Source organism: Psittacula echo (assembly GCF_963264785.1).
Source record: "Psittacula echo genome assembly, chromosome: 2".
Lineage (NCBI taxonomy): Eukaryota > Metazoa > Chordata > Aves > Psittaciformes > Psittacidae > Psittacula > Psittacula echo.
The window spans coordinates 84,822,419-84,844,987 of NC_137737.1; the positions used below are offsets into that span (position 1 = coordinate 84,822,419).

General features: G+C 38.5%; 1 protein-coding gene across 1 annotated transcript in view; it reads left to right on the forward strand.

Moving 5' to 3' along the window:
- Window positions 1-22,569, forward strand: part of CTNND2 (catenin delta 2) — a gene marked incomplete at both ends in the record, with an annotated part of 536,439 nt that overhangs the window by 366,404 nt on the left and 147,466 nt on the right. Inside the window, one exon of the mRNA XM_080639304.1 lies at window positions 18,254-18,467. Within this exon, the coding sequence (XP_080495430.1) occupies window positions 18,254-18,467 (214 nt within the window). The remainder of the gene's footprint in view (window positions 1-18,253; window positions 18,468-22,569) is intronic.

The window sequence follows — 22,569 nt, forward strand, 5'->3', positions numbered from 1 at the left end:
TGCTGAGGAAAGTCCTAGGTGAGTAGGTATGCGGTCTTCTGGCACTGGTAGAACTGCACTGGCTGTGTACATCACCTCAAACATCTTAGAAATAATAATGAAAAAACAAATATATACATGAATGTTAAAATGACGGATGTTTGTGCACTGGAAAAAAGAACTCTGTTGCAGGCACTGCTGAAAATTCTAATTGCACGCTCTCCCCGTACTCTTTTCTCATCCTTACTCACAAATTAGGTTTTCAGTTAAAAAATTGATTAACCTCTGAGAAAGGCAGTTAAATGATTAGAGCAATTTATTTGTTGTACAATCTGTGCTGCCTCCTGTTAGCCATAGATTGAGAGCCCTTAGGTAGCTATCACATCTGAGGGAAGAAGATGGTTTGACTCTTGTTGCTAACCATTTAGTGAAAAAGGCAGACTGTTGATCTAACCCATCCCACTAGGACATCAGCCTTTGTAAGCTTCAGGCTTACAAGCAGGAGAGCACTTAAACAGTTTCTGTGTTTGTTTATTGGAATCAGGAGCTACCCAGAGGGCTCAGCAGTGTGCTTAGGGTCTGCTTGAGCTCTCTGCTGAATGAGAATTTTTTGAGGAACCTTTTGTGTTAGGAGTTCAAAATCCTGTTAAGGGCATATCATAGCAGATATCCCAGATTCTTACTAGACTTGTGCCCAGCCAGAGGTACTTGAGTGGTGCTGTTAAACCTAGTTGCTTTGTGAGAGTTTATGAACTCTCATAAGAGTTCATTGGAATCCGCATTAAATTTCTCCTCTTGTACGTGATAGGACAAAGGTCTTTATTTTCCTTTTGAGTAGAACCATGTAATCTAAAATTTAGACAGAAATAGAAAATAGCAGCTACGACTATATGCATTTCTGGGATTCCTAACACCTTTTATGGTTTTATCATTACATTTTTGTCTTCTAAAATATTTTAATTTCTGCGGCTGAAGTTTGGATTACAGCCCCTTGCTTACCAAGAAAATAAAGTGGAAATACTCTGCAGAAGACAACTATGAAGAAGAAATTCGGTTAAAAACATTTGAAGTATGGCTAGGGAAACGAGATCTTTTTTCCTTCATGATCATATTTTTTATGGTAGGTGCTATTTCTAAAACACATGTTGATGACAGGCATACTTCTGAATTTGATTTTATCATCCTAAATATGTCTTTATTGCTACATAAATGCAAATGCCCTGCTCAGTCTTCTGAGTAACAATGAGGTCTGCAAAAGCTCTTCTCTAACTTGAAGGACTTTCAAACGGAGTTTGCTGTCAGTAGTGGTTATCATTCTCTACCTTTGTTCCCCGTGCGTGGTGCATAGGTGGTATATCAGACATTAGAATGGAGTTGAAGAAATTGGATTATTTTTGATAATGTTTGATAGTTGGATTTTTCATCTCCTGTTGAGCACTGACCCATCTTGAAGATCTGAAGATCTCACATGTGAAAGGGGACACAGGGAGCCAGAAGGCTAAAGGTTATAAAAAGTACCAGGCAGCCCATTACAGTTAGGCATAATAATACTGAAATTCAGAATCTCAGAATACTTCAGCAGTTCATTATATAAATTATTCTTTCATTGATGACAGCAAAGAATGTAGCTAAAAGTCAAAAGGAAAGGAGGAAAGAAGTTTTGATCAGATATTTGAAGGCAACTGAAAAGTTGATCAGTCAGAAGAGCACAAGAAGCCCCTTTCAGATGGCATTTTCTTGTTAGGAGAGGGCTCTTACACCAACAATGGTGAGACTGTGAGCAGAGCCAGAGTAGCCGTTCCTGGATGCCAAGAAGGAACAGACAGAGGATATAGGAAACGAGAAGCATTTCTAAATACTTAACAGAGAACATTTCTATAAAAGAGCACGTTCTTGTAAACACAGGACTCATTCTTCCACAGCAGTTTTCTTCCTGCAGTGACATCTTACTCCTTTGTATGAGGTCACCATAAAAAATGATTGAGTTGTGCAGTTTCACACGCCAACACCATTTTGCTCTCATGAAAAATGGCAGCCTGCCATCAGCTGCAAAGGTGTAGCAGGTCACGCAGGGGTTTTGACACCAATGACTCCTTTCTGCAAGCTAGGAAATTAATTTTTGCCATAGAAACCATGACACTTGAGGTTCTCTCAGGAAAGTTGTGCCAAGGTGCCAAATAAAAGCACAGCAACTGCTGTACTGCCCTGCCTGAAGCCTTCCCTTGCATCCTTAATAAACATTGCTGTTTCTCAGGAACTCAGTTTCCTCTTTATCATGGAGAGCATTCAGAAGAAAAGTGTCAGTCCAGATGTTATTGCATGGAGTTCTTAAAACAGTAATTACACACTGAATGCATTTATCTTCCCAGCTTACTCAAAACCATCATTCACGTTCATTTTGTCATTAAATTTAAGGTGTTTCTGCATCTTCTGTGAGTTCTTCAGATCACGATAAGAAGCCTTTCAACACAGTACTCGCACCCTTTCACATGTAAGGCAGAGGGCATAGTAACCATTATCTTTGTTATAATTCACATAATTGCAATGTTGTAACGATTTTGATGTCATCCATTGTGCTGCTAGATCCATGATGGTCAAGAATACAAATATGCTTCTTTCTGGTATGGCTTTCTCACAGGGAATGCTTACTCTTAGTATAGGGTGGTAGAGAAACAGTCCATGATGTTGCATTTAGACCTGATGGCTAACACTGAAATTCTTCAGTCCATAACATTTGAGGGATCCAGAAGTGGGATTGGAGGTGCTCTCATCATCCTTGATGGGTGTCTTGATTTTGGTTTTGAAGTGTTTTATGAGATTCCTCTCTGCTCCCGTAAGGGATTTCCTAGAAAATGAAGTATCTTTCTTTTCCACTGTGTTTGAAGAAGAATCAGAGTTTTGCATTCACCTACCCATACCCTTCCTTTTCTTTGTTTGTTTTTTCTCTAAAATGTCTTCAGTTAAAGCCCAGAATTTGGCTTGTTCACTGATGATACTGTCAGTTTTCAATTAAAGGCATGCAAGGTAATATAGACATGGTATTTAATTTAAATTAAATAAGTATCTTGTAGGTGATACTGAATAGTAATACAAAAATTGTGGAGACTCTAAAACATTTGTTAGGAGTGCATTTTAGTGCAGACAATAACAGCATACATTTGGGGAAAGTACACTTCCCTGTTCAGTTACAAACATTTTTATTAGTGCTTTGAAAACCATAATTTTCATATTTTAAACATCTGTATGGGTAAAATCTCACAGTTTGAGAAATACTTTCCTAAATGACTTCACAAGGAATTTACTCTTTTCATGATAATTGTTTATGTGATGGGGGGTGCTTGCCTACACCCGCTTCTCAGAATGAGCGCTGAGATGTTCATGCTTTTGCTTACCTATGTTTAGATTGCTGCGTGCAGGATGGTTTGGGTCTGTCTCGCCTTCACCTTGGGCAGGTGTATTCCCTGTGCAAGTAAATGTCAAACCGTCCCTTTCTAACACGCTTTCTGTGTAGGTGTTACTGATAGAAATTACTCTAATGAAATAAAGCAGCACATAGTGCCATAACCAGAAACAGTCTTTATATAAGAATCTTTTTTATTATTATTATTTTATAAATTCTCATATCTTTCAGGACCTCTAGTCTGCTTCTGATAATTCAATCAACAAATGCCGTGTTGTTCTGCAATATAGCTTGGGGTTTTTTACTGTCAGTTACGCATATACAAAATGCTGTTTGGTTGGGGTTTTTTTTAAATGTTTTACTCAAAGTATTTTTAGAAATAACCCTTTAATTTGTCTTTTGTAAATTGTCTTTGTTGGTATTATTGGAATAGTTTTTCCAGCAAGATGGTACACTCCTTGCACCTTGTCATTCAAGGGTATGATTTTGCACTGAAAGCAAATTAGGTATAACTTCCAGGCCCAACCATCAGCAGCACTACAGAGCCTTACTCTTCACAGGAAGACAAAATATGCAAATAGCTTTATGATTAATTCTTATCCCATTACAATCAAGATTTTTTCTTACCAATAAATTGTCTTTGCTAATAAATTCCAGAAACATGGTTAGCTATGTAATAATAGGCCTTTTCATTGGGTTAAAAAAAAAAAAAAGGGGCATAAAAGCCCACCTTCTATCAGGGAATTAAATCTTAAACTGATAGTCTTGCTTTCAAAAGCATTTCTGAATGTATTTCTTCATTTGGCTTCACCATCTTATTTATGCACTATCATTTTATGAGATTTATCTTTTCTAACAATAGGATGGACATTTTTGTTTTGTGCACAGTCTTTACATTTATTAAGACTGAGTCTTAATGAATGTCACTGAGTGGTATGCTGTTTTCCCACAATTTGTGCTTTGAAAAGAAGATATGAAAACATATCTCCTTTCACAGAAGGAGATATGTTTTACACTCTGGGATCCCTCTGGAGTCATTTAACCATAGTTATTCTTGATTTCATTGTTAGGATACTGTGCCTAAATTATTATAATGATTTACTATGCACCTGGCAAGCATCTCATGATTGATTTAGATTAGGAGAATATTAAAGTTGTTCAATAAATATATTAATGACAAGCCCCACAGGAGTAACATTCAGTTAAAAGAGGAAATTCAAGAATTAGGACATTAACTGAATGCTGCACAGCAATTAGTGGCAGATTACAAGGTTCAGTTTTTGTCTTTAACTCTTTTCTGCTAAGGATCTTGAATGCTTTGGGTTTATTGCATACACATTTCAAAATCATTCCTTTTGAATAAAATGTCTTTCCTGTGAAGTGACATGGTTTTAAAAATAAATAGACAAGAATATATTATTTCATAAATGTAGTGGAACATCTAGTGTGTTTGGTTTTTTTCTGTGTTAATGATAGTTAAGCAAAAATAAGACATTCTGCTTGCTGCCGTCCTGTTGTTTTCAGTCATTTTGTAACATCGAATCATAGAATCATGGAATAGTTAGAGTTGGAAAGGACTTCAAGATCATCTAGTTCCAAGCCCACTGCCATCGGCAGGGACACCTCAAACTAGACCATGTCATACAAGATTCCATCCAAATTCTCTCTCATCTCACAAAGAGACTGAATCGAATGAATTCACAGTGACTAAAACATTATTATTTCATAAAATGGTGGGCTTGGCATTGAGAATATGTATTAGAATTTTTACCTTCCACACTGCTTCACACTTCTTTCATGTTCCTCACTCCATGCCCCCCCTCAGTTAATTACTCTCCAGGGCATAGCCAAATGGACACACTTTTGCCCACTTTTCCCGTAAGTTCCTCTTTAAGGTATATTTTCTATGGTACTAATAAATACTCAACAATAATTATTTAGAGCCAAAGCAACATAAATTTTATCTTTCTTTTTTTTTTAATCATTAACTGCCCATGCTTCAGATGGATAAATGCAGCTTCACTGCTGTTGTCTGGCCTATCCTGTTTATGCAGTACACTGCAGTGTCTGCAAGCATCTTTAGGATACGGAGTTTGACTGCTATTTTCCTGCCATTTAAGGGCCTGGCATTGGTCTTCTTGTGGGCTTAAGGGTGTGAATGAGGTCTTTAACAAAACCTGTCTCTGGGCCTCCTCTTTACCTGGGTTTAGGACTCGCTTCTACAGTGTGTGTCTTGCAGGAGATGAGAATACTGGCTAAAGGTTTCTATCTTTTTCAGCTCTGGGCATCCAGAGTTTGCCTCTGAATGAGTAACCGCATAGAAGAGAATTTTAGGTAATAAATTCAATTAGCCAGAAAATTCAGATGTGAACATCTGGTGATAATGCTTTTTACACAGTTAGGAGGAGAGGAAGAAAATGCCACTGTTAGGTGTGCAAGATGAATGCCTTCATGCTACTTTATGGTGTTCAGCAGATGCAGGAAGAGCATTGCGCTGCATTGTGAATCCCTGTCCTCTGGGCTGACGAAAAAATGTCGCGGTTTTACTGAACTATTTGTAGAAGCTGTATCTTTTGTATTTGAAAATATTAGGGGGTAGGGAAGGAAAGATAATACGTGCTGAAAGACAGTGTCATTTGACATAGGTAATACGATGTTCCCACATTTTGAATGGGCAATAAATATATTTGCAACTTTTTCAAGCAGTATAATGTTCTACTATATGTGCTATGGATTTCTTTCTATTCATAACTCTTCTGCCAGTTGCTTCTCTGATTTATTAGGCTGATGTGTGAATGCAGAGGATTACTTTCCTATTGTAGAGCATATTTTTTTATTACTGTTCTCATCATCCAGCAAGCCACAGTAAGACTTTGCTCACTATATATAGAAATAAAATAACCTAGATCGATATCAATATCTGTGATTTGATGCTTTCTCAACATATCCGTGCTAAAAAAGTTGGCAGCAAACTGATTTCAATAAGGTGAATTGTAGCCCTCATAAAAAGGCCATGCCAAATGAAACTCCTAAGGTAAAGACAATCAGGTGTGCTCCAGACTATGTTTAAAAATGCAGAGTTGGCTGTTACTAAGCTACCAAGAATGGCTGCAGCAGAAGGCACAGGTTTGTAGAGCCGTAAAGACACCTAAGGCTTTAAACTTAAGCTGCCTACCTGTCTGTTCAGCCGCTGCAGAAAACTGTTGGAAGTCGCTTGAAGCAGAGAATCCTTAATGTAATCGCAGAGTAAATTCATGGCAATGCTGCTGAGGCCAGTCCTGTTCTAAGGTTTACACTAGTGTAACTAAGAGTGTGACTCATACCACATAAGGAAAAAATAATATACATATATACACACTTATAACACATACTTTTTAATATATATATAATTTTGCTTATTGAACTGTGGGTATTACAAAGTACATTAGAGATGAGGTGGGTTTAATTGTGCTGACTTTTACTCCATTTATAATATGTAAATAGGGAGACAAAGGAAAGATTATGCAGTGCAGCTTCACAGTGGAACTCTTAAATTACAGGTCATAGTCATAGCTGTGCCGCAGCCTCCCTTTGTGAGCTTAGGCAAATAACTTTATGTGCCTGAGTTTCTATTAGCAAAACTTCCTACCAAAGAGGAATGTTGTGAGAATGTATTCATTAGCTTTAGAGGAAGTAATTTGCCCCCAAAAGACTGCAGCTTTAAGACAGAAAATTCTCGTGTGACTGAGAGATTCTTTGGTGGTCAATGTATCAGTTATAAGGAGAGAATACCTATTGTTTAAATCACAGTAGAGAATGTCAGGGGAGCAGAGGTCATCAGGGGCAGTATGATGCTTGATCTAATAAATTGTAGATGTATTTTTAATCTGAGAAGTGGCATGTTGTTCTTCTGTGATGCAAACTGTGATAGCTATAGCAAGCATCAAAAGAGGCTCTTCTTGAATTTCCAGTTAAAGCTGAAATGTCAGTTGGAGTTGTTCTGTTGCTTGCACTATTATGACTGAGAAAAAAGGAATTTTCTGTGGTCTTACTGGTGACCACCTCATTCCAAGGTGCTGTTTGTGTTCACACTAACTAAATCCCACTAATGCTGCGCTTAACTGAACATAGTTAGCTGCAGCTTCAGAAATTTTCATCTAGTACTAAGCTGATGTCCTCTGTTAGTGCTAGAATGTTTGAAGTACTGACCTACTGCATTTGTCTAAAAATCTTACTTTTTCTTTACATAAAAAAAAAAATTGTTGAATTTTCTGTATCTTGTTTAACATCACTAGGAATCTGGTTATAGGAATACCAGGATGTTCTTAGGTGAAGTATATATGTTGGGTTTTTTTCCTCAATAATAAGTGTAATATTTCATTCTCAAATAGCTTAATCCTTTTTAAATATTAGAAAGTAAATGATCCATACCCTAGACATTAATCATAATTTTTCATTTAACTTTAGACAATACTAGATCAGTGCTTGAACAATGCTAATATCTTTTTCATCCTAAATAAATATAAATAAATATTACTGTTGCACTATCTATGAACTGCACACTGCTGAAACTTCTTCAGTATTGTGCCTTTTTTGAGTGTTTTGAAAAGCAAAGACCCCAAATTAAAATCAAGTAATTGCATGCCTTTGAAGGGCTTTGGCTTTTGTGTATTTTTCCCAATTTGTGTGTGTTTGTCAGTGTTATTTTATGCCCCTAGTGATTCAGAAGCTGAGAAGGTTGCTTAATGCAGGTCAGTGCCGATCTGTTTATTTTATGAGATACTGTTTTTAACAGTGGGATTGAAAATCACTTTTCTGATACCTTCACGGTCAGACAAGCACTTTAGGTCAGCTCTACACCTACCATTAGGAGGTTATTTGGATGATCCCATGCGTGCTTGATGTTTAGTTTCAGGATAGGATACTTGTGATAGTCTACAAATTTTATATGTTTTAGAGCATTAGGGTAAACTGCTTCACTATTACAGATAACTTACACCTAGCTGGAGATGTTTTTAGTAAAAATAAAATCATGCTAAAACCTTGATTTATAATAGACATAGCCTTTCTACCAAGCATGAAAAACAAAATGGATCACAGTGCAGAACACATTAAGACTTACTGGCTGAGAAAGCAGCACGTTTATTCGTACCTTTTCAGGGCAATTTTAGAACATGATTTTGAGTCTCCTTTTGTACAGAATACGTGTTTGAGTCTCTGTTAACCCCACACATAGATCCCAGGATCTCAAGAGGTCATTTAAGAGACACGGGAAAAACAAATGTATGCTCAATAACAGAAGACTACAGAGAAGCTTCTGAATATCAGCCTCGTGCTGTGCATCCTTGTGTTGCACAGCCATTCCTCAAAACATCTTCCTGATTTCTACGGACACAGCAAAAATATTCCCTTCTTTCTGTATGCACTGCAGTCTAGCACCCAGTGAACAATTACTATTTAACTTAGAGCAGAACACTGTGTATGTACCAGTGGTTGAATTTATTTTTATTTTGCCTCCTCACAGCTTTATGGTGCCTTTGTGTCTGATCAAACAAGACAAAACCATTCTTAAATGGGACCTAGAATCCAAACCCCAATTTAGATTCCTTAAACAAATTAGACTTCAGAGCTAATGCAGCAATTTGCATAACATTCCACTATATTTTAAGCTAAAATTGCTCAGCACTTTTTTAAACTTGCAGCAAATTACTTTGCTAATGAGACTAAATCACCCTATGATGTTACAGGTAAATTTGTCTGCAATAAATCTCATGTGCATTTGCAATGTACGGATTTTGTATTGTCTACCTGCTGTTCCATAGGCACGTCAGAAGAAATAGTGGAGAGGAATTAAAGTTTGAACCAGTACATTTATCATGAGACATATTGTTCTAAATACTATTACCGTAGTCTGTTTTGATGGAGATTTATTTTCTTCCTTTCAAATCTATTTTATGTTTTAGGAATCAACCCTCTGAAACTAGCTAGCAATGAGGCTGCCCATCTTTACGAAACCCTTCTCTGAAAAATCATGGGGTTTTTCCTCTTAGATGAAAGTTATTTAGTAATGTAATCAAGGCAAAGATAAGTAACAGAGAGCTCTTATGAAGAGGATTTTCAGTAAAGAAAATATAGAAATATAATAATTTCATGGATACTGTGTATCAGTGTGGTCAAGTTGCTGTGCGGGCAGTGGCCTCTTGTGCTTCGCTGTAGTGCCCTGGTCTGCTCAAACCATAAGCATGAGAGGATCAGGGTGGCCATAGTCAAGAGTGTCTCAGAAACACTACACTGCCTGCCACTGTTTAAAAATACTCTTGACATTTGGTTCTGTTAATTTGTAATTTCTCCTTTCCGCATCCATGGAACAGAACTGTTGAGAATCCATTCGTGTGTGAAATAATAGGCACTTACTCTGCTAGTTAGAAAACCAGCATCTAAGAACATTAAAACCAATTATTACTAAAAATTTCCAGAAGCAGACTTAAACTGGATTGGCCTTTTTAATTTGGGGTTTATTGGATATATACCATCACCTGTGCTAACAGTCAGTTATTTTTTAGTTCAGTTCCATATGTTACACAGTGGCATTAAAATTAATTCCGTGTGTTTAAACATTTGCATTTTGGTATATTGAAACTTGCTTAATAAAGGAAATGTCACAGAATAAGTGGTGGATGATGCAATGTGTTATGTCAATTAAGCTGGCAATTAATATCTATAATGTCAAAAAAGCTTGATTATTGTTAGTTTTCCTTCATCTTCTTTGAATAACCCTTCAGTTATTCAAAAGTGATTATTAAGAGAAAACGTGGAAAGTAAGCATTTAACCATGAATTAATCTTCAAATTAGGGCTGTGGAGTTGTTAATAGTGGAACACTTAATGTCTTATTGAGAAGAGGAGATTGTGTTATTTTAGAAACACATTTTATCACTCTGTCAGCCTCTAACAGTTTTTGCCACCTATTCTTAATCTTCTTCTGTTTCCATTATATTTTACTTTTTAAGGCAGGGTAGTCAGAATTAAATGCAGAAGAGGATGTTCCAGTTATACCTACTGGCAAAATTTGAACAATATCTCAGATACCCACTTGCTGAATATAAATAGAAACCAAAACACCCTTCCTCTTCTATCACAGCAGTATTTTTAGGCTGTGTTGGAATACTTCATTATCTAACAGTCTTTGGCTAAACTGTTTAAAACTTGAAGCTTCACTTTTCTTCCTTTTTGTATCTCTAACTCTGATTTTTACAGCCTTCCAGGAGATGGAATAGATAATTTCCAGTATGCAGTGATTGAAAGAAAGGGTTTTGGTTCTCCACTACTGGGAAGAATAGAATAATTTTTATTTCAAAACTTGAGTTCAGAAGCATAGCAATAGTCAAAACAGCTAATTGCTTTGCTTTGACTTTGCTTCTGCTGTTGCAAAGCCATAAGCAATGGCCAGATTCCAGGACCAATTTTCTCATACTTTAATATGAAGAAAGATCACTGACTTATTTTGTTCACATTTGAGAAGTTATCTGTCTTTCTACCTATGAGAAAGTAACACTTTTGACTGTAAGTCAGAGCATGAATTCTTCTTGCTGAGACAGTCCTTGTTATCCTCACTTTTCAGGCACAACTTCCCCATCCCCAGGGAAGGAAGCCAGTTGGGTTTTCAAAACTGATTGTTAGACTTTAAAGACAGCCTAGAGGAACAGTGTGGCTTCTGTGCTGAATCACTGACAGGTAGCATGTTTTGTCAATTAAGGTCATGGATTCTAATGCTATTACTGCTTACATCTGACAATAATTCAGTTTTAAGCTGTGTTATGATTTGTGCAAGCTTCAGCATGCATTTGTCATGGCAAGTGAAAGGTCAACTAAGAAGGCTACAGTATTTCCTACAACATTTACCCTTTTTGTTTTGTTTCTTGAGAGGTCTCATATTCATAAGTCATCCTGCTGACAGTTTTATTTAGACCACAGAAAGCGTCCTTTGACCAGAGTAGTCTCAAAAATAGTAAAGCTTATATTCAACCAGTGTAATACAAAGCAGAGAGAATATACCAAGAGCTGTAAATCCAGATGTCTTTCCTGAAAGGAGCTAAGTATTCCTCAAGAGAAGTCTTTGGATTGTTTTTTTACAGAGCTCTGTATCTGATACTCTGATTCCAACATATCCTTTGTATAAGAGTAGCATTTGAATTCTACATGAACCATCTCCTCCCATCCATGGGATTAGTGTTAGCAGTCTTTAGAGTGACTGGGACCAAACTCTTAACTGCTGCTTGGAAATGAAGCAGGACGTGTTACAGCATTGCATCAGAAGGTGAGCATTTCTCCATTCGACCAGCTAAACAAGCTAGCTGGTGATTTCTCTTGTTCTGTATCCTTCTGTAAACATGATACAAGGCTGAACATGTAACCCAGTTGAAATTTCTAGTGTGGTATTTACTAACCTAAATTGCATACCTATAAAGCCAATGCAATAAATGAATGAGAATTTAATCAGATACGGATCATCCTAGAAATAAAAGTGTCCCTATTATTTATGTTAGTTTGTATGTTAAAGAAGCTTGGATTACAAATAAGATCAACACAAACGTGAGAACAGTACCTCCACAGGCCCCCCATGACACAAAGCAGTGCTCACACAAGGCATTAATAAATGGTCCTTAATCTGCAGCTAACCAGGCTCAAAGCTTGCTGGCAGGTCTCATCTCACACACATACAGACAAAAAGAGGCCTCTGTAGTAGCTGGCTCGGACCTTTGATCTGCCTGGTAGCACATCCTCAGACCTTGATCTGACCAGTATCTTATCCCCTAGATCTGTAGTGTCTCTGGTAGATCTCTTTCCCAGATCTCCTGTCCTCCTTGTCAGCTGTTCTAGGTCGAGGTTCACTAGCATTATGCCAATCCTGAATGAAGACAATCCTCATCCAGAAAAATTGTTAGAAATTAGGTTTAATGAGATAGAACAGAGTGGTCAGGCACAGGATTTGGGCAGACAAGCACACTGAAGTGGAGCTCATTTATACATGACCAGCCCCTTTCCTCACAGCCTTCTCTATATTTTTTCATGCATTTGGATGTGTCCCCTTTCCTGCCTTTGCCCTTCTGCTAAACGTTCGATGAGTTTTGCATAATGTACAGTGCCTTGAAAGCATCCCATAAGCATGCTCTTTCCTGTAGGACCCATGATAACCTCATCATTCTTTCCTCCCTCTGTACCCCACCCTACCTTCCCACTTAATAGATCTCAGGCTGAACCTCTCCAAGCCTTTGAGCGGTTTCTTCAGGAGCCCATCAGGGACCTCACAGACCCAGCCTTTGGTACTGTCTCTTGTTCTGTAGGGTTTGTGTGCGTAAGTGCTTCTCCTGTCTCATCTTTGTTTATACGCTTTACAGCTATTGACCAGATGTCCTCAAAAAACAGGTGTCCTTACATTTCAGGTGTCTACATACCCTTCACATCCTACATTTGGGTTTTTTTTCGCGTATCTGTCCAATCTCTTTTATTGAATTAGAAAAGCACGCTGTCAAATAATTCATAGGCTAAAATCATACAGTAATCAAGTATATCTGCATTGTTTCAGACATACCATCAATGTATTATTGACTTGTTCTACCAGGGCACATGCTTCAGGCTGGTCACGTGTAACTCCTGGTGGATTAAATATCTAACAGTCCACTGTCATGGAAAATTTGTTGTGGTAAACACCATTGAATCAAGGATCAGCCCTGAAACTGATAACTTGCATTTCTCAAAGGCTCTTTGCATGAGACATCTGGGCTGTCCTTATTAGAAACATAAATAACATTTTCACTGCCTCTAGCACTGCTCTGAGCCCCTTTGCAAGTCCAAATTCATCTTGTATCTGCATAGTGTGAATACAAAAATGTTATCAGATGCAGTGCAAAAACAATCTTCATACAATGCCAAAGGAAGAGACTCTGTTATCAAGCTGACGTGAGTGTGCCCGTGCTGATCTGTGGATGAGACAGCCTGGCACCTTTTCATGTCCTGTCTGTGTCATGACATCATGAGACTTGACCAGAGCAAGTGCTTCTGACCAGCAAGTAGACAGTAACATTAATAGCAGAGGGCCAACTTTAAAAGGAAAGTTTACAAATTTCTTGGAAAAAGAAAACACATGATCCATCAGATGCAAGCAGCTCTGTGAATTCTTCCGTAGAAATGGTTTTGTGACAAAATTCATGTAATCTTCATTCTTTCAGTTTTTACTTTGATTGGTGTAAGTTTACACTACACAGCATAGATTCCTTATTTATTAGGAGAGCTCAACACAATGAGCTCAGGCTTACGTGTGCAAGGATTCCTGGTCCTGATGGGATTTGTCATACACTCCATAATGCCATGTGTGAAAGAGCACAGCCTGTTTCATTTATTTAACACTTATCCAACAGCATCTTCCAAAGATGTATGCAAAATACTTCTAGTGAGGGGAAAAAAAAACAGGAAAGAACATTCAGAAACTAACACTGTCCATGGATTAAAAGAGTCATGACAAACACCACAACACAGATTCACGCAGCATTTCTAATGCTTCTAGTCTGGTCCTCTTTTTTGTGTTTGGTTTGGGAGGAGACAGCGTAGAAAGGGGACACTATATTCAAGACAGGGAGAATGAACTTTATGATATGACTGAGTGAACTCAGTTGTGCTGCAGAGTTGAAGGTCATTCTTTTTACTCGAGGAGTGGCTACTCTGGGATTGGTCTATGTGAGATCAGAGTTCACCTCCTGTGTCTCCTGTTTATTTGCTGTTTGTTTATCTCCTGTATCTATGCTGTTTATTTGATTGTAGTAAGGCAAGCAGTCTCCAGCATATTCCGTTTTCTTTTTCTGTTATGCAGCAGCCACCAAGGTGTCAATAAATATTACTTTAAAAAACGTTCTTTTCATACAAAGTCAGGAGAGAGACATAAATATCTATCGAAAGCTCTTTGGGGAATGGGATTTGGTGCCCCATTGGAGCAAATTGCTGCTTATCCACCCGTCCCAAAGACGTTTGGCAGTAGCACTGCTGAACTCACTGAAGCTGTGACAGCTTAGCTCGTCTGAGATCTGCTCCAAGAGACACACTAGGTCAGAATTGTCCTCCAGATTGCAGCTCTTAACTCCATAAAGGACTTGAACAAATAATTTCATGTTGGTAGGATCTAGTAAAATCCATCAGAGTTTCACAATTTGTCAGGCATAGTTAAACGTGCTGTAGAATATAGCATTAAGCAGCTAGATACGTGATGGAAACACAAGGATGAGAATCAGACTTCTGGTGAATAATATGCTATTGGAAAAGTGAAAACAAAGCCAGACAGTAGTCCAGATAAAGAAAGCATCAGAAACTGAGCTCCAGTTCTGATGAATCTGCTTCATGTCTGCCTGCATGCCACAGCTACTTTGCCAAGTGTCTGAGCTTGGAAATTCAAAGAAAGCTTGCAAAATAAATCTTGTCTTACCCGGGTAAGGACAGGTTCATTCTTCTGTAGAATTAAAGAAATTTTGTCAAGTTAGGTGAAGCGTTATGTAACAGCCATTTCATTTCTGTTATATTACCCATGTTTTTTTCAGACAGAAGTGCATTTTAGATGAATATTTCATGCTTTTGCTTTTAAGAAAGTATCTTTGAATCCCTTCAGTCTGCTGCTTACTTCAGGTGCCTGGGAGAGGAGCTGCTGCACGAGCTTCCTGCTAGTGTGCTGTCAGATAGCGTGACTGAAAGGGAAGGTGCAGCTCAGAATGACAGCTGAATGGGGCAGAACCACACATCTGCCCTTAGAAATGAGCAGAAGATAAGAAGACTTGTCACCTGAGTGCATCCACTGAGATGCTAGTTGCCTGTGTCCAAGAGGGAGAGTGGGAAAAACAGCAGATGCATGTTGTGCCTCAGAAAAGAGGCAAAGCCTCTTTAGATGAACCTTCAGATGGCACCTTCAGATGAACTGTGGAGCACAACAGTTTTTGCTACAAGTTAATACTGTTTCTCATTCTTAATATTTTTTTTAGCAGTGAAGCAATTAAAATATTCATTCAGCATATTGTGCTTTAAAAATATAATTCATGAAGATCAGCAGGCATGTTTTCATTCTGTCGTTTCTGATATTACTCATCATACCAGAACAACTTGTGAATTTTTCAACTATGCTCTTTCTTCTATCAGTTGTCATCTCTTTTCAGAGGTTGAAGTGTGAAGCTCAGTGATTGATTCACCTTTTGTAGAACTTATGCATGAATTTTTGTTTCTAGTCTGATTCAGTAAATGTCGTCTGTTTTGTCATGTAGGTGGTTCTTCATGTACTATGCTTGCTCTTGAAAATCTGGTTAATAGGGAAAGAACTGCATTTTTAATCTGAAGATTAAATGGTGATAGATTATAAAACCAAGCAAACAAACAGGCCTTACGCACACCTACCTCTTTCCCTGATAAACTTAGTAAATTTTTCTGGCCTGGAAAGGAGCAGATGATTTCATTGCAAGTCATCCTGTTCACTGGGGTAAAGTTTTGACCAGTGAGATGTATTGCAACACCTTTTGATCTCTTTTTCTGGTTTCTAAGCTGAAAGATGCCACAGTTTCTCTGAGCAGCAGAAGCATAGACTCTCAAAAAGATTAATGAACTTTTCTGCCGTAAGCTGATATATTTTACAAATGTTCATTCACATTTCTGGGCTGTCCATGTACCTGGCCGCTGTAGTCTTCTACACCTGCATATTGCTCAGAAAGTTCTACATAATATACTGATAGCAATGCCTATTGAAAGAAGAATATCTTAGTTTATCTTTAAACACTATGACTTTGGTATTTAGTCCAAAGCTGTGTTGTAACTGTATAGACATTAAAGCATTTTAATTTAATACTGTTACATCTCAGGATATACACTTGTTAACTACAGAATGGCTCTATTACTGGATTTTGCTGTTATTATGAAAACACGAATATGCCAGACAAACCTCAAGAAGAAAGAGAGAACTTCTGTTTTATCAGTGAGTAATTTTGATAGCTCAATTTTGGAACCTCAAAGGCTGAGTCATTTTAAAGTCTTTACTTGCGGTGAATCATGAAATCATTTAGGTTGGAAAAAACTTTTAAGATCATGAAGTGCAACCATTAACCCAGCACTGCCAAGTCCACCACTAAACCACGTTCTAAGCACCACACCTACATGTCTTTTAAATACTTCCAGGGATGATGACTCCACCACTTCCCTGGGCAGCCTGTTCCAATGTTTCTGGTGAAGACATTTTTCTTCATAGCCAATCTAAACCTCCCCTGGTGCAACATGAGGCCACTTTTTGCTGTACTGTCACTTGGTGCCTGAGAAAAGAGACCAACCCACCTCCCTACAACCTCCTTTCAGTTAGTTGCTGAGAGCGATAAGTTCCCCTCTGAGCCTTCTCCTCTCCAGACTAAACAGCCCCAGGTCCCTCACCTGTTCCTCCTAAGACTTGTGCTCCAGATCCTTCACCAGCTTCGTTGCCCTTCTCTGGACCCATTCCAGCACCTCAATGTCTCTCTTGTAGTAAGGGGCCCAGAACTCAACACAGCATTCAAGGTATGGCGTCACCAGTGCAGAGTACAGGGGGTGATCACTGCCCTGGCCCTGCTGGCTACGCTATTTCTTATACAGGCCAGGATGCTGTTGGCCTTCTTGGCCACCTGGGCACAAGCTGGCTCATGTTCATGCCCATCAGTCAGCATTCCCAGGTCCTTTTCTGCCTAGCAGCTTTCCAGCCACTCTTTCTCAACCCTGTAGTGTAGCGTGGGGTTGTTGTGACCCAACACAACTACTTCACAAATCATAAACTTTCATTCTGAAATTAAATGTTTCACCTTTCCCTGCAGTTTTGAAAATGTTCTCTAATTGTCTCTGTTTTACTGTCCTAGGCAAAATATTACTAGAGGTCGTAAAATGGTCAGTTGAAGTATCTGGCTTGCTTTGCACCTTAGCCAACAATACACATGGAAAAACTTTCTGACAGAGATGTCTATATAAATTACTTGAAGCTAAAACATTGTACTCTTTGTATTATTAACAATCAGTATGGTTTCTTGAAATGAGATTCAAGACTAGTTACTGTTTGAGGAGCAGGTAGTGCCAGATAAACAATAAAGATGGGTTTTTTTGCAAACAGATTTTATAATAAATTGTTCTTAGTATTCTTGATCTTCTTGATCATTTGCTTCAAACACTTATGTGCTTTTTCTACAATGATATTTTGTGTAAGATACTGCATTAGAAATTTTTTTCATAGGCTACATTTAGGAATGAATAAGACTTCTGTTCTTGCCTCACTTAAGGGTCTCCTTCAGTCATGATAGAACAAACTTTCTGTGATGATCATTGTCTTTATGTTTCTTCAGGCTTCCTCCTTTTCCTTTCATCTTTATTTTTCCTATTTTTGTTGATATAAATTCTTACAGACTCTACAGTAGCTGTTCACATGCCCAGGAACTAAATGTAAAAGGAAGGACTCCTGAAAACTTTATTACATTAAGTGCTTTTCTCTGTTTGCTGTAGTCTTGTGGTTTTCCCTCTAGCCTATGATGTGTTACACTCTGAAGCAGCTGATGTTTCTCCAGCACAGGAGAAACCCTTGCCAGGGCAAACCTTGCTGAACTGTGAGAAACCTTGATGGGGCAAGACTCTTGACTAACTTTTGGCTGCTTTTTCAGAGGTTCAGGTTTGTCATTGTACAGTTACGTTGCCACTGAAAAAATAACAGGAGGAATCAAAGCACTGTAACATAGCAGCTTTGCAGGGCTACCAGCATACCTTTGATGATGCATAGCCAGCATAAACCACAGCTTAATTACATTAGGTAGCATATATAATACCTCTGTTTGTTCCTTAATTTTATGATTATCACTTTGGCCCATTTCAGATAAGAAGACAAGGCGGAATACAATTACTGGTGGACCTATTGGACCATCGGATGACAGAAGTCCACCGTAGTGCCTGTGGAGCTTTGAGAAACTTGGTATATGGGAAGGCAAATGATGACAACAAAATTGCTCTGAAAAACTGTGGTGGTATCCCAGCATTAGTACGGTTACTCCGCAAGACTACAGATTTGGAAATCAGAGAACTGGTCACAGGTTTGAATCTTTCAATATATTTTGTTCAAGCTCTATATAGCCGCTGCAGGGACAGTTCTGTGCTGCATGTCAGTTGCTCCATCAGTAACTCTTTATTCTATCACTTTCTTTGCTGTACTAAAACACTTTCAAGCCCTTTGGATATACATAATGTATGAATAGGTTTATTCAACATCATGCAGACAGTTTACAGATGTAGGCATGTTTTATGCTTACAGTTGCTGGTTACTTTGTCCTTGGCTAGCCATGAATGCTCTTGCAGGAGATATGCTTTGTACACAGATATGTTGTGGTGGGAATCCTGCTTGCTCTCTGTTCTCCCTCCTGTCTGGTAGGGCTGCACATACAGAAGATGTATTTTACTGAATTTTCTTAAAAGCTGTTGCTCATTTCTTTTATATCCTGTATAGTGAAAAGGAGGATTTTGGGGAGGGTTTGTTTGCCTTTCTTATGGTTCTGATAGGAAAATGAAAAAAGCATTGGAGAGATGGAGCTGTTGGAGAGATGGACAATGTCATCTTCTTAAAGCTTTTTCCTGAAACTTGGTAGCATGCTCTGTGATGTCTGTTAGACACAGGGTATGCAGATCATCACAGAGTACGTTTCTTTTCTTGATAGAGTAATATCTGATCTTTTTAAGATTTGTTTGAATTTTCTTCCTTCGGAAATTCAAGGTGGAGCGGTTTGTTTAGTTTAGTTTTCAGAAATACTGTCAAACAGCACCGACCTGAAATGTTTGAAGATTTTTAACCCTTGCTCCCAAGTTATCCTATTTAAAATGAAAACCAGAAGTTAGATAGTTGGTTTGGGGTTTTTTTTCACTTTGTGATTTCATTCTGTTTGAGTGCTAATATCAGTGTGGTGATTAATTTAATGGTACAAATATAAAGTCTTAAGATCTTTTAATTTTCCCGTTTTACAATGCTTGTATTTCCATTATATTTTCCTACTAAAATATGCAAGAAAAGTGCTCCTTTCTGTCATAGAAGCATTAGAGTACGCATTATCATCTATGCTTCTGCAGAAATTATTTACCCTTGCGGGTCAGGCCTCATTTAGGATACAGTTGATAAGATTATTGTCCTTTGGTTGACTCCAGGTTCCTTCCTTTAGGGTGTCTGAATAAACTGCATGGTGCTTATTAAATGTAGATTTTTACATTTAATTTTGTTTCTTAGTTACAACACCTATCACCTCATACTTGTTAGGCAGGATTAATGGGCCAGAGATACTGGGTTACACGAGCTTGGATGGTGCTTCCTGCAGAGTGACAGAATTACTGACACATCTAATAAAGTGTAACCACTGCTTTGGATTCAACATACTTGTTTGTCTCTTGATTATGTTGCCTGTGTCCTAGCTCCAGGGAACATTCTGCCTATTTATTCTGAGTAGTAGGTGGCAAACTGCTAATGAACATCAGCACTACACCTCTGCAGTTGCAGTGGCACTTCCCGTGCTGTCTGTATAGACAGAACACATAATGTCATTAGGTCATTTGAAGAAAAGGTAGTAGGCTACAGTTTACGTTCCTCCCATTGCATAGTATGTTGTTAAATTTTCCTGAATTACCACAGAAAAAAAGGATGTGTGTCCTAGCATGCCCACAAACTGTTACTACCAGGAAGAGTAGGTCCTGACCATCAGTGGTAGGCAGTAGCCAGCTTTTATACAGATAGATGCAGCTTCCAGGGAGGGTGAGCATCAGGAGTGCTGGACACCTATGAAAGGGGAGCAGGGCAAGATGGTGACCCTGAGGAATGGAATCAAACTCAGTGATGATGTTCCTGGGCCTGGTTTTGTGTTGGGTGTTTTTTTTTTGTTTTTAATAGCCACTACATCTCTGGAGGCCAGTGCTTGCCCTGGATGGGGTTTGTGCCTTTCAGAATGCAAATAATTGACCCTCGCAAACCTAGTTGCAGTAGTGTTCTGCAAAGCTCTTTTCCAAATCATGGCTCATAGCTGCACCTCTCATCTTGCATCACTTAGGGAACAAGCTGGAATTGCGTATCTGAATCAGCTCTCATTTGCTTATTTGCAAAGTGTTGTAGTGTGACAGCTACCCCAGTTAAATTCCTTCCGTCTGTCCTTCCTGTGGAAGGAAAGACAGCTCCTGCAGCAGCTGCCTCAGTAAGAAAGAAGTTTGGCTTGGTGATGGGCACAAGGGGAAATAAAAGTTTCCATCAGCCTTCCTGAGTTGAGGTGGCAAGAAGGTAATTATTTCACTAGTGTCACCACAGCCTGAAGGAAGTACTGAGAAAATAGTGGCAAATGTGTGGTTTAGGAGTGCGTAAACGTAATACCTTGAGCCTTTCTATCTCATGTTCATTGTGTTTCCTGTCTACATAAAAACTGTTCTTATTTGTTACTTTTAGAGAGGTCATAAAGTTCCTGCCTTAGGAATTCGTACAGGCACTGTCATCACCACACCTAAATACTCTTCCATCATTTGTCCTCAGAGCTCTTCTCTAAGGTGAGGAAGCGTCATTATCTTAGTTGTACAGATGGGGAACTGAGTCTGTCAAGTCTAAATAACCTGTCCAGAAATCTGGCAAGACAAAGGTGTGAATCACTCTGAGTAGCCACTCAGCTGCAAGGGAAGAAATAGGGGCAGAAGAGGCTTTTAGCAGCTCAATTTGTCTGAACAGCAGCGAAGCATTCTTCACCTCCTGCTCCAAGTACCATGAAGCACACACCCACCAGAGTTGAAAGTTATAATATTAGTTCATTTCTCAAACATGCTCATTTTCTTCCTTCATGTTGCTTTTCTCTAGGGAGACTTCAATTTCAATTTCCAGCTATCTCAAGACTGGTTTTGGAAGGGTATTTAACCCTGCTTTCTATCCTGGTAGCTCCTTGCTTCTCAGGATTGCCTTCGCCACGATTTGTGGCTTTTCCTCTTTTCCAGAGATTCTTTTTGCCATAATCTCTCCAAAACTGAGTTTTTAATTTCTTCCTTTATCTCATGTTTCTCCTCTTCAGTAGCAGAGGTCTTGGGCTAATACTGCGAAAGCTTATCGTGCTCAAAATTTGGATTGTGCAAACTGAACCTTATTGCAGACTGATAGATTCAAGGCTTTATGGGGAGCAAATGGTTTTGGAGCAGCTCCCGTGTAGAAGCCACTAGGGAAGTGTGCTGCGTGGCTGTTAGGAAATTAAATTGTGTTAATGTACAGGAAATATTTCTGAAGATACTGAAAGATTATTTTTCCAGAAACACTTCCATAGTCACTGTTGTCTATTAGAGGAACCTGGATAAACTGAAGTATACCAGTGAGTATATACATTTAGGCAGAAATTAAATACTCTGACAGAAATAGAGATTTCAGCATGGCCTACATCCTTTGGTAATTTCCAGAGACTCTAGGAGAACCTGAATTACAATATCGTGTTTCATATAGGTCTGTAAATGAAAATAAATTGGTATAAGTTGGATGCACCATACTTAATTTAGCCATCTTTTTGCCCTTGCGCTGTGCTGCTAGTTCCCACAGTAGCTCCTGTTAATGGGAAAAAATAAAAGCCTTCTATTTTAAAATAATTAAATGTTAACACTTTTCTAATAAATATAAATAGATGAGAACACAGTACAAAATTAGCACAGATCCTGCAGATGGTAGAAAAAAATGGTTTCACTTGTTAGTAATGACAATGAGTGGCTGATTTCTGATTCTCTTGCCTTTCCTGAGTTAATTATGAACTCTTCCACAAAATTCTATTTTAGCTTTCTTTCTGTTTGTTTTGCTGTCAGGAAAAATAAATGACATGAAAAATTCAAAGTGTTAGCAAGGATAACACAGGAATCCCATTGATGTCTTGTGCGGAAGGTAGAGGTCAAGCAGCTATTTTTAGATTCAGCCTACACTTGCTTCTTATTCCATCAGCTCCTTCTGATAACTGGGTACCTGTCTCAGACAAAACGTTTTAGACTGCCATTCTTCTCATTTTGGTAAACAAAACCATCACAACTAGAAACACAGCTTCTGCCTGCAAACAATAAGCCAGCTCAATTAGAAACAGCTCCGTGTGAAGAGGCCCCTTATACGACTGTATCACCTGTTTTCACTCTGTATATACCATATTTGATTGAAAGGTAAAAGTG